Below are 12500 nucleotides of genomic sequence, written 5' to 3' on the forward strand. Positions count from 1 at the left end.
ATTTTTCCATACATCAACAAATTTTCTTTCTTATTTCAGTTTTTTTGTCTTTTTTTTTCAATAAATCTGTGTTTCTTTTGTTTCAATTCGTTTGTTAATTCATCTTTTTCGTCTTCCTTCATTCAGTTTCACCATTAACCTTACAACTTTACCATTAACCCCTTCAGTACTGGGACGCATTTTTACCTTGAGATTTGTGTACCATTAGACCATTTTATTGACATTAGGAAGGGTCTATGGAGGTCGGAAGATTAATGGCCACAGTCTTCACTATTTTAACCCCTTCAGTACTGGGACGCATTTTTACCTTGAGATTTGTGTACCATTAGACCATTTTATTGACATTAGGGAAGGATGTATGGAGGTCGGAAGATTAATGGATATGGAAACGCGTCATGGTACTGAAGGGGTTCATCATTCAATTTTCCCATTAATCCTTCAATTTTCCCATTAATCCTTCAATTTTCCCATTAATCCTTCAATTTTCCCATTAATCTTTCAGTTTTACCATTAATCTTTCAATTTTCCCATTAATCCTTCAATTTTACCATTAATCCTTCAATTTTACCATTAATCCTTCAATTTTACCATTAATCCTTCAATTTTCCCATTGATCCTTCAATTTTACCATTAATCCTTCAATTTTCCCATTAATCCTTCAATTTTCCCATTAATCCTTCAATTTCTTGTCTTCATATTACCTTTTCATTATTTCTCTTTCCTTTTCTTCCTCCTTTCTTCCTTCTTCTTCTTCTTCTTCTTCTTCTTCTTCTTCTTCTTCTTCTTTTATCTTCCTTCTTTCTTCTTCCTCCTTCTTTCTTTCTTTTTCTTCATCTTCCTTTTTTCTTCTTTTTCTTCCTCATTCTTTCTTCCTCCTCCTTCTTCTTCCTTCCTCTTTCTTCCCTTTCTCTTCCTCCAAACATTGTCTTCTTCTTCATTAACTTCTTCTTCTCCTTTTGGGGTTCCCGTTTTCTTTCTCTCACTTTGCATAAAATTTCCCGCTTTTTTTTATTCCTCTATTTACTTTTTCGTTCTTGGTATTGGTACTGTTGCGTTAAGATACGTTACGGTATGTTACGTTACGTCAGATTACGTTACGTCAGATTACGTTACGTCAGATTACGTTACGTTGGTCTAGTTTTCCTTTAATGTTGTTTATTTATTCATTTATATTGTTTTTTCTGTGTCTATTATGTTAGGTTAGGTTAGGTTTCAATAGGTTAGGTTAGGTTAGCTTAGGTTTCAATAGGTTAGGTTAGGTTAGGTTTCAATAGGTTAGGATTCCTTTTAGATTTGTAAGAAAATTGATTTGTCTCTTTTCTTATTTCGATTTTCTTTATCTCGTCTTAACTCCTTCAGTACCGGGACGCATTTCTACCTTGAGCTTTTGGTGTGATTAGACCATTTTATTGACATTAGGAAGGGTCTATGGAGGTCAGAAGATTAATGGCCACAGTCTTCACTATTTCAATCCCTACATGAGTTTCTGAAGCTGTATAAAATCACCAAATAGTCACCAGAATGAATATGGAAATGCGAGTTTATTGATATTAGCAAGTGTCTATGGAGGTCAGAAGATTAATGGCCACAGTCTTCACTATTTTAACCCCTTCGTGAGTTTCTGAAGCTGTATGAAATCACCAAATAGTCACCAGAATGAATAGGGAAATGCGAGTTTATTGATATTAGGAAGTGTCTATGGAGGTCAGAAGATTAATGGCCACAGTCTTCACTATTTTAATCCCTACATGAGTTTCTGATGCTGTATAAAATCACCAAATAGTCACCAGAATGAATAGGGAAATGCGAGTTTATTGACATTAGCAAGTGTCTATGGAGGTCAGAAGATTAATGGCCACAGTCTTCACTATTTCAATCACCAAATAGTCACCAGAATGAATATAGAAATGCGATTGTTAGGTGTGATTAGATGATTTCATTAATTAACGCTGGGAAGGGTGTATGGAGGTCAGAAGATTAATTAATGGTCACACGTGATGTTTCTAAAGAGGTTTAAGTTAGCCTTGATTAGATTAAGTTGCTTTTTGTTTCTAAGCTTCTCTTTGGGGTGATGTTGGTTTCAAAGCTGTTTTTCGTTTAAGTTGCTTTCACTTTTTTTTTTTTTATGTTGTGAAGTGTTTATTTATTTATTTATTTTTTATTTATTTATTTGTTATTCATGCTGTGCTGTTTCCTTCTCTTTGTTCACTGTTTCCAAGCACTGCCACGATTTTCAGATGCTTTTTTCCCTCTTTCAAATCTTACAAAGGGATTCATTGTTTTATTCTCTCTCTCTCTCTCTCTCTCTCTCTCTCTCTCTCTCTCTCTCTCTCTCTCTCTCTCTCTCTCTCAAAACACCCAAAAACAGTTAAAACACCCCAAAACACTCTCAAAACACCTCAAAACACCCCAAAACACCATCAAAACACACCAAAACACCCCAAAACACCCTCAAAACACACACAAAAAATATTGCCTTGTTGAAATAACCCATCTCTCTCTCTCTCTCTCTCTCTCTCTCTCTCTCTCTCTTATCAACGTTTTATATTTTCCCAGTTTTCTTTCCTTAATTTCTAAGAATTGCTCTCTGTTAACTATTTAATTCTCACGTTTGAATTTCCTGTCCTTGTAACGAACCACAGCCCAACCTAACCTAACTCTCTAACCTCTCTCTAACCTAACTCCTCTCTCCTAACGTTTTATATTTAACCTAACTTTCCTTAACCTAAGAATTGACCACAGCCCAACCTAACCTAACCTAACCTGAACAGCCCAACCTCCTGTCCTAACCTAACGAACCACAGCCCAACCTAACCTAACCTAACCTAACCTAACCTAACCTAACCTAACCTAACCTGACCACAGCCCAACCTAACCTAACCTAACCTAACCTAACCTAACCTAACCTAACCTAACCTAACCTAACCTAACCTAACCTAACCTAACCTAACCTAACCCCAACCTAACCTAACCTAACCTAACCTAACCTAACCTAACCTAACCTAACCTAACCTAACCTAACCTAACCTAACCTAACCTAACCTAACCTAACTCAACCTAACCTAACCTAACCTAACTCAACCTAACCTAACTTAACCTAATCTAACCTAACCTATCCTATCCTAACCTAACCTAACTTAACCTCTTCAGCATTGTGACGCATTTTTACCGCGAGTTTTGGATACCATTAGACCACTTTATTGACATTAGGAAGGGTCTATGGAGGTCAAAAGATTGATGCACAGAGTCTTCACCATTTCAATCCCATCGTAAGTTTCTGAAGCTGTGACGATCTGTATTTGCTTGTCCCTATCTGCATATATGTGACTGGCTTTTTATTTTTCATTAACGGATCTTGGTTGTGGTGGGTGTTGTAAGGCGCGAGTGGACATAATGTGTTGGTGAGAGAGAGAGAGAGAGAGAGAGAGAGAGAGAGAGAGAGAGAGAGAGAGAATTAAGCTGTTTTTCATGGGTTATTTCAACAAGGTAATGTTTTTTTGTGTGTTTTGAGGTGTTTTGAGGGTGTTTTGAGGTGTTTTGAGGGTGTTTTGGGGTGTTTTGAGGTGTTTTAAGGTGTTTTGGGTGTGTTTTGAGGTGTTTTGAGGTGTTTTGGGTGTTTTGGTGTTTTGAGGTGTTTTGAGATGTTTTGAGGTGTTTGGTGTGTTTTGAGGGTGTTTTGGGATGTTTTGAGGTGTTTTGGGATGTTTTGAGGTGTTTGAGATGTTTTGAGGTGTTTTGGGGTGTTTGGTGTGTTTTGACGGTGTTTTGGGGTGTTTTGAGGTGTTTTGGGTGTATTGGGATGTTTTGAGGGTATTTTGCGGTGTTTGACTGTTTTGGGTGTTTGAAGGTGTTTTGGGATGTTTTGGGTGTTTTGAGGTGTTTTGACTGTTTGGGTTGTTTTGACTGTTTTGAGGTGTTTTGAGGTGTTTTGGGATGTTTTGGGGTGTTTGAGGTGTTTTGGGATGTTTTGATTGTGTTATGGGGTGTTTGAGGTGTTTTGGGTGTTTTGAGTGTTTTGGTGTTTTGAGGGTGTTATTGGGGATTTTGGGGTGTTTTTGGTTGCTTTGAGGGTATTTTGGGGTGTTTTGAGAGTGCTTTTGGATGTTTTGAAGGTGTTTTGGGGTGTTTTTGAGGGTGTTTTAGTGCAGAGTCTTCACCATTTTAATCCCCCACATGAAACTGTGTAAAATCGCCATATGATAACCAGAATAAATATAAAAACGTGTTAGGATACCGGAAAGGTTGTCCGCTTTAGTATCATGACGCGTTTCCGTATGTGGCTTCCCAGAATTAACAGGGGTGTATTTAGATAGCCAGAAAGATAAATAGTATTGGAGGATAATGAATGGTTTTCCTGTGCATTGGTTATCTTATTGGTGTTAGTGGAGAGTTGCGTGATGTGCAGTGGTCTTAATCTCTTCAGTACCAGGACGTGTTTCCGTATTCATTCTGGTGACTATTTGGTGATTTTATACAGCTTCTGAAACTTGTGTTGGGATTAAAATTAGTAAAGACTGTGGCCATTAATCCTCTGACCTCCATACACCCCTCTTAATGTCAATAAAATGGTCTAATGGTACACAAATCTCAAGGTAAAAATGTGTCCAAGTACTGAAGGGGTTAAAATAGTGAAGACTGTGGCCATTAATCTTCTGACCTCCATAGGCCCTTCCTAATGTCAATAAAATGGTCTAATCATACAAAAATTTCAAGGTAAAAATATGTCCTAGTACTGCAAGGGATTAAAATAGTGAAGACTGTGGCCATTAATCTTCTGCCCTCCATAGGCCTTTCCTAATGTCAATAAAATGGTCTAATGGCACACAAATCTCAAGGAAAAAATGTGTCCCAGTACTGAAGGGGTTAAAATAGTGAGGACTGTGGCTATTAATCTTCCTAATGTCGAGAAAATGATCTAATGGCACACAAATTTCAAGGTATTAATCTTCCTAATGTCGAGAAAATGGTCTAATGGCACACAAATTTCAAGGTAAAAATGAGTCCCAGTACTGAAGGGGTTAAAATAGTGAAGACTGTGGCCATTAATCTTCTGCCCTCCATAGACCCTTCCTAATGTCAATAAAATGGTCTAATGGCACACAAATCTCAAGGTAAAAATGTGTCCCAGTACTGAAGGGGTTAAAATAGTGAGGACAGTGGCCATTAATCTTCTGCCCTCCATAGACCCTTCCTAATGTCAATAAAATGGTCTAATGGCACACAAATCTCAAGGAAAAAATGTGTCCTAGTACTGAAAGGGTTAAAATAGTGAGGACAGTGGCTATTAATCTTCCTAATGTCGAGAAAATGATCTAATGGCACACAAATCTCGAGGTAAAAATGAGTCGCAGTACTGAAGGGGCTAACCTGTGCCTTCTCCCGTTAAGACACCCCTACAAACCTCCGCGACATTCTGAACACTAGGATTACAAACACTCTCACACCGTTACTGTTGATTGCCTCTCTTACCTTTTGATTGTACCTTTTGATCAACGTGGGGTAATGTTTTGATTCTGTGTGTAAGAGAGAGAGAGAGAGAGAGAGAGAGAGAGAGAGAGAGAGAATATTTAGTTGGAAGTCTAGTAGTAGTATTAGTAGTAGAAGAGTTAGTAACAATGATAATAATAGTAATAATAATAATAATGTTTTCTGTAACACACACACACACACACACACACACACACACACACACACACACACACACACACACTAATAATAATAATAAGATAAAGTAATACATAATAATGATAATAGCAATAATAATAATGATAATAATAATAATGATAATAATAATAGCAATGATGATAATGATAATAATAATAATAATAATAATAATAATAATAATAATAATAGAAATAAGACTAGAGACAGAGAGAGAGAGAGAGAGAGAGAGAGAGAGAGAGAGAGAGAGAGAGAGAGAGAGAGAGAGTGTACTGTTAGCTGTAATATATTGTCTACTTATACACAAAAAAGTGACTTAAAAGACTGGAGGTAATTTTGTTTCTATATATAAGTAACACTACAACACTTATGTTTGTTTGTTTGTTTGTTTGTTTGTTTGTTTGTTTGTGTTTCTTTTTATTTGTTTTTCCTTAAGAACAAGAATAAATTTGTTCTCTCTCTCTCTCTCTCTCTCTCTCTCTCTCTCTCTCTCTCTCTCTCTCTCTCTCTCTCTCTCTCTCTCTCTCTCTCTCTCTCTCTCTCTCTCTCTCTCTCTCTCTCTCTCTCTCTCTCTCATTTTATCACAGTTTCTTTTATTTCCGCCATTCACTTTCTTATATTAATTTCCTTTTTCATATTTCTCCTTCTCCTTCCTTCGTTATTGTTTGTTTTTTTCTTTTTTCCTCACCCACTGTGTTTATTTGTCTCTTTCCTTCTTCCTTCTTCACTGATTATCGTCTTTTCCTTCATTCCCTTTCTTTTATCACGTTTTTTCCCATCTCCCTCCTTTATTGTTTTTTTTGTTCCTTATGCACTAAATGTATCTCTTTTTATCCCATTTCCTGTCAATTATCACTCATTTTCCTGTTTCTCTTCTTATCGTCTTTTTCCTCTATTCCTTTCTTTTATCATGTCCTTCTTCCTATTTCCTTTCTTTTTTTTCTCTTATGCACTAAATTTATCTCTTTTTTCCCATTTCCTTTCAATTATCACTCATTTTCCTGTTTCTCGTCTTCTTATCGTCTATTTCCTCTATTCCTCTCTTTTATCACCTCTGCTAATTCCTTCTTTATTTTCGTTCCTCCTATGCACTCTCTTCATCACTTCTTTCTCTATTTCCTTGCAGTTATTGTGTATTTCTCCTCTTCCTCTCTTTCTCTCTCTTATTTTCTCATTCACTCACTTTATCATGTGTTTGCTATCTCCTTCTTTATTGTTCGCGTGTTTATTTCTATTTCCCTTTCTTTCTTTCTTTCTTTCTCTCTTTCTTTTCTTATTTTTGCCTTTTGTTCATTTTCGTGATTTTTTCCTGTCTCCCTTTCACTAATTAATGTTCTTCTGTTATCTTTATCATCTTGTTCTTGTGTTCCTTTTCTTTATTTCTTTCTCTCTTTCTCTCTTTCTTTTTTTTTTTTTTTTTTTGTGTTTTTGTGATTTCTCTCTTTCTCTCCTTTTTCTCTTTCTTTCTTTCTTTCTTTCTTTGCTTCTTTTATTTGTTGTTGTCTTTCCTCTTTTCTTGACTCAAATAAGCGTCTTTTTCTGCGTCCTTTTCATAAACAAAGCTATTTTTTTTTTGTATTTCTTCTTAAAATTCCAAAATATTTCTTTTCCTCTTTTTAAAAATCTAATTATTTTTGTTTTTTCTATCTTAAAAACGTCTATTTGTTTTTCTCTTTTCTTATCAGTGACTTCAGAAATCTTATATTTTTTCTTCTTTCTTTAAAAAATCTAATTATTTTTGTTTTTCTATCTTAAAAACGTCTATTTTTTTCTATTTTTCTTATCAGTGACTTGAGAAATCTTGTTATGTTTTCTTTCTTCCTTAAAAAGTCTAATTATTTTTTCTTCTTTCTTTAAAAAATCTAATTATTTTTGTTTTTCTATCTTAAAAACGTCTATCTTTTTCTCTTTTTCTTATCATTGACTTGAGAAATCTTATATTTTTTCTTTCTTTAAAAATCTAATTATTTTTGTTTTTCTATCTTAAAAACGTCTATCTTTTTCTCTTTTTCTTATCAGTGACTCGAGAAATCTTGTTATGTTTTCTTTCTTCCTTAAAAAGTCTAATTATTTTTTCTTCTTTCTCTAAAAAATCTAATTATTTTGTTTTTCTATCTTAAAAACGTCTATCTTTTTCTCTTTTTCTTATCAGTGACTCGAGAAATCTTGTTATTTTTTTTTTTTCTTCTTTAAAAAGTCTAGTTGTTTTTGTTCCTCTTATCTTAAAACATCATTCTTTCTTTTCTCTCTCTTCTCATCCTGTTTTTCTTCACTTCTCAATAACATTTCTATATTTTCCTTATATCTAAAATCAGTTTGTTATTTTTCCTTCTTCTTTCCCAAATCAACTTGTTTTTTCTTCCTTCCTTTCTCTTCTCTTCTCACAAAATGCGTGTTTTTCTTCACTCTTCATTCACAATTCAACTTTCTCCTCATAAAATATTCAGTTTGTCATTTTTCTTCTTCTCTTTCAAATCAACTTGTTTTCCTCTCTCTCCTCAAAACACCAGTCACTTTTTTCCTCATTAAAACCTGTTCTTTTTTTTTCTATTCACACCAAAACCTGACTAGCTATTATTTTTTTTTTAAAGTTTTCTACAGTTTATTCAAGTAATCTACCCGTCTACTTATGTGAAACAACTATAAGTAACGACTAAGGACAATTGTAAGTAAATGCCTAAATTCTAAACACAGCCTCTCTCTCCTTTTTACTTATTTAAGTGTAGAAGTAGTTAACTTAGCTTGACTTTGTAGTACTATAACTATGAGTGGTATTATTATTATTATTATTACTAGTAGTATTAACAACAGCAATAACAACATTAACACTGACCCCTCACACACACACACACAGACACACACACACACACACACACACACACTATACACTTTAAAACACCAATCTAAATCACACATTTATAAACCCACAAAAAAAAAAACACTTAGAAAATAAAAAAGACCACAACAAAACACATTTTCTCACAGACACAGCAAAAAATATGAAAAAAAAAACACAGGCCACTATATACCAATGAGTGGCCTGTATGTAAACAAACACCCGTGTCCTCGCTGAGTGGCCCAGAGCAGCAACAAGATGATAAGTCACGAGTCACGAGGAATGATCTCAGTGCCTGGCTTGGCTTTGTCACAGGAGAACACACAGCCGTCCCCTCAGCTTGCCACACGTCTTCACCTGCTTCTGTCGGCCTAGAGTTTCATCCTGGAGAGAGAGAGAGAGGGGGGGGGGTGTTAGTGGAGGAGGAGGAAGAGAGATGGAGGAAAGGAGAGAGAGAGATGAATAAGGAGGAAGGAAAGAGGATGGAGGAGGAGGAGGAGGAGCATGCATAAATGAAGGAGGAAGAGGAAGAGGAGAAGAAAAGAGAGACGATGGATAAATGAAGAAGAAGAGGAGGAGGAGAGAGGATGAAGGAGGGAGAAAGAGATAGAGGAAGAAGAAGGAAGAGAGGAGAGATGGATGGGGAGGAAGAGGGGGGAGAGAGAGAGAAAGGAGAAAAGTAGAAAAGTAGATGGAGGAGGAAGAGAAGGAAAGGCAGAGAGAGAGAGAGAGAGAGAGAGAGAGAGAGAGAAAGAAGAGAAGGAGAAAGGGAGGAGGAGGAGGAGGAGGAGGAGGAGGAGGAGGAGGAGGAGAGAGGAGAAAGACAAAACAGAAAAATAGAGAAGATTTCAGAGAGAGAGAGAGAGAGAGAGAGAGAGAGACAGAGACACACACACACACACACACACACACACACACACACACACACACACACACACATACATGAGAGTGCTGTCTTGAAACGGGGGCAGAGGAGGAACAAGAGTGACATTCAGACATTCTTCCTCCTTCTCCTCCTCCTCCTCCTCCTCCTCCTCCCGGCTCGTCCTTCTTCTGGGACATCCGTGTTATAGGTTCCGAGGAATCGACAACGCGATCTAGTCTTTTCTCCACCGATCGTCTCTTGTTCCCTTTAAACGGTTTGGTTCCGCCCTTCAATGTGTTAATACCAAGCCAGCCTCTTCTTTTCTCTCTCTCCGTCTGTGTAGAAGTAGTAGTAGTAGTAGTAGTTGTAGTAGTAGTAGTGGTGGTGGTAGGGGGTTGTAGTTGTGATATTGGTAGTTTCACGCAGTTGTAGTAGTGGTGGTGGTGGTGATAGTGGTAGGAATGATAGTAATGGTAGTAGTGGTAGTGGTAGTAGTAGTGGTTGTAGTAGTAGTAATAGTGGTAGGATTGATAGTAATAGTAGTAGTAGTGGTGGTAGTAGTAGTGGTAGTAGTAGTAGTACATATATAACAACAAACAACAACAAAATACACTCTAATTTTTAAAACGTCAAAATAAAAAATAATAATAATAATGAATGTAAAGAGTTTGTTTTATTCTATTTCATTATCTATTTATTCATTTTGGTGGTGGTGGTGGTGGTGGTGGTGGTGGTGGTGGTGGTGGTGGCTTACCTTTGGGGGTGAGGGGGAGGTGGTGGAGCCAGCTGACGGTTTGGGGTTGAGGGTGATCTTGCTGGTAACTGTTAGAGAGAGAGAGAGAGAGAGAGAGAGAGAGAGAGAGAGTGTTAGTTTTTTTTTTTTTCTGTACTAGCTAAATCTCTCTCTCTCTCTCTCTCTCTCTCTCTCTCTCTCTCTCTCTCTCTCTCTCTCTCTCTCTCTCTCTCTCTCTCTCTCTCTCTCTCTCTCTCTCTCTCTCTCACCAGCTCTATTGTTCCTCTCCACAGGCTTGTCAATGTATTCGTGGTCTATCCAAGTGAGGCCCATGTCCACCTGCTCCGCCAGAGTCTTCCAGTGGTCCATGTTGCTGGCACACCCATCATACAACGGCTTCACCCACGGGAACGACTCAGAAAGCGCCTGTAGGGAAGGTAAGTTGTCAGTGCTGGTGCGTCTGTGGTTTGGTTAGAGCTAGGTAAGGTTGGGCCTGCGAGTTTAATCCCCTTCACTACTGGGACGCGTTTTTTTTTACCTTGAGATTTGTGTATGAACATTTTATTGATATTAGGAAGGATCTATGGAGGGTACAAGATTAATTTAACCCCTTCAGTGCTGGAACGCATTTTTTAGTGAGATTTGTGTACGATTAAACCATTTTATTGATATTATGAAGGATCTATGGAAGGTACAAGATTAATTTAACTCTTTCAGTGCTGGGACGCATTTTTTACCTTGAGATTTGTGTACGATTAGACCATTTTATTGATATTATGAAGGATCTATGGAGGGTACAAGATTAATTTAACCCCTTCAGTGCTGGGACGCATTTTTTACCTTGAGATTTGTGTACCATTAGACCATTTTATTGATATCAGGAAGGGTCTATGGAGGGTGCAAGAATAATTTAACTCTTTCAGTGCTGGGACGCATTTTTTACCTTGAGATTTGTGTATGAATATTTTATTGATATTATGAAGGATCTATGGACGGTACAAGATTAATTTAACCCCTTCAGTGCTGGAACGCATTTTTTACCTTGAGATTTGTGTACCATTAAACTATTTTATTGATATTATGAAGGATCTATGGACGGTGCAAGATTAATTTAATCCCTTCAGTGCTGGGACGCATTTTTTACCTTGAGATATGTGTACGATTAGACCATTTTATTGACATTAGGAAGGGTCTATGGAGGGCAGAAAATTAATGGCCACAGTCTTCACTATTTTAATCCCCACATGAGTTTCTGAAGCTGTATAAAATCACCAAATAGTCACCAGAATGAATAGAGAAACACGTCATGCTACTGAAGACATCTAAGGTGGTGTTATGGTCTCACTAGCAAGAAACCCTGGTAATTACATCCCTTTGAACTAAATGTGTGTGTGTGTGTGTGTGTGTGTGTGTGTGTGTGTGTGTGTGTGTGTGTGTGTGTGTGTGTGTGTGTGTGTGAGGGGTAAGGAAGTGTGTTTGGCTGTTTATGAGAGAAATGTGCAGTAATTGGATGTTTGGGTGTGTTTGAGTGAGAGGTATGGGTTTGAGTGTGTGTTTGGGTGTGTTTGAGTGTGTTTCAGGGTATCTGGGTGACTGACTTGCACTACTACTACTACTACTACTACTACTACTACTACTACTACTACTACTACTACTACTACTACTACTACTACTACTACTAACTTATACAGAGGGAGACAAATGGCTTCTATAAATCCAACTTGCATTTTTGGTAGTTCATCTTTCTTCTCTCTGTCCATCATTGCCTGAGAGAGAGAGAGAGAGAGAGAGAGAGAGAGAGAGAGAGAGAGAGAGAAATACACACACACACACACACACACACACACACACACACACACACACACACACACACACACACACACACACACACACACACACACACACACACACACTATTTATTACAAGTTTGCCAATAGTTGAGATATTTATTCATAGATGTAAGTCGATAAATAACTCTCTCTCTCTCTCTCTCTCTCTCTCTCTCTCTCTCTCTCTCTCTCTCTCTCTCTCCTTCCTTCCTTCCTTCCTTCCTTCCTTCCTTCCTTCCTTCCTTCCTTCCTTCCTTCCTTCCTTCTTCTCTCTCTCTCTCTCTCTCTCTCTCTCTCTCTCTCTCTCTCTCTCTCTCTCTCTCTCTCTCTCTCTCTCTCTCTCTCCTCTCTCTCTCCATCCCTCCCTCTCTCCACCTCTCCATCCCTCCCTCCACCCTCCATCCCTCCATCCCATCCTTGTCCCTTCCCCCTTTCCCTCCCCTTCCACACACACACACACACACACACACACACACACACAACTGGCTGCTCGTTAAGTTGTAGTCTCTCCAAATCGCCCTGCTCAAAGAACTCATCAGCTACGAGTTTGGCCGTCTTGTGCTGCACCTCCCACGG

The 12500-nt window shown here is 37.7% G+C and overlaps 1 protein-coding gene across 3 annotated transcripts in view; it reads right to left on the reverse strand.

Moving 5' to 3' along the window:
* Positions 1-7950: 7950 nt before the first annotated feature.
* LOC123509308 (cGMP-specific 3',5'-cyclic phosphodiesterase-like) overlaps positions 7951-12500 on the reverse strand; it is a 33985-nt gene continuing 29435 nt past the window's right edge. For 2 of the 3 annotated variants that reach the window (XM_045263532.1, XM_045263531.1), the window contains exons 19-24: positions 12405-12500; positions 11778-11861; positions 10365-10521; positions 10117-10184; positions 9440-9697; positions 7951-8881 (exon numbers count right to left, since the gene is read on the reverse strand). The exon at positions 12405-12500 is cut by the window's right edge and continues 50 nt beyond it. In XM_045263532.1, coding sequence (XP_045119467.1) covers positions 8807-8881; positions 9440-9697; positions 10117-10184; positions 10365-10521; positions 11778-11861; positions 12405-12500 — 738 coding nt within the window. In that variant the 3' untranslated portion in view covers positions 7951-8806. The remainder of the gene's footprint in view (positions 8882-9439; positions 9698-10116; positions 10185-10364; positions 10522-11777; positions 11862-12404) is intronic. The other variant, XM_045263533.1, reaches the window with a different exon arrangement.

This window comes from Portunus trituberculatus, chromosome 26 (genome assembly GCF_017591435.1).
Source record: "Portunus trituberculatus isolate SZX2019 chromosome 26, ASM1759143v1, whole genome shotgun sequence".
In the NCBI taxonomy this organism is placed as follows: domain Eukaryota; kingdom Metazoa; phylum Arthropoda; class Malacostraca; order Decapoda; family Portunidae; genus Portunus; species Portunus trituberculatus.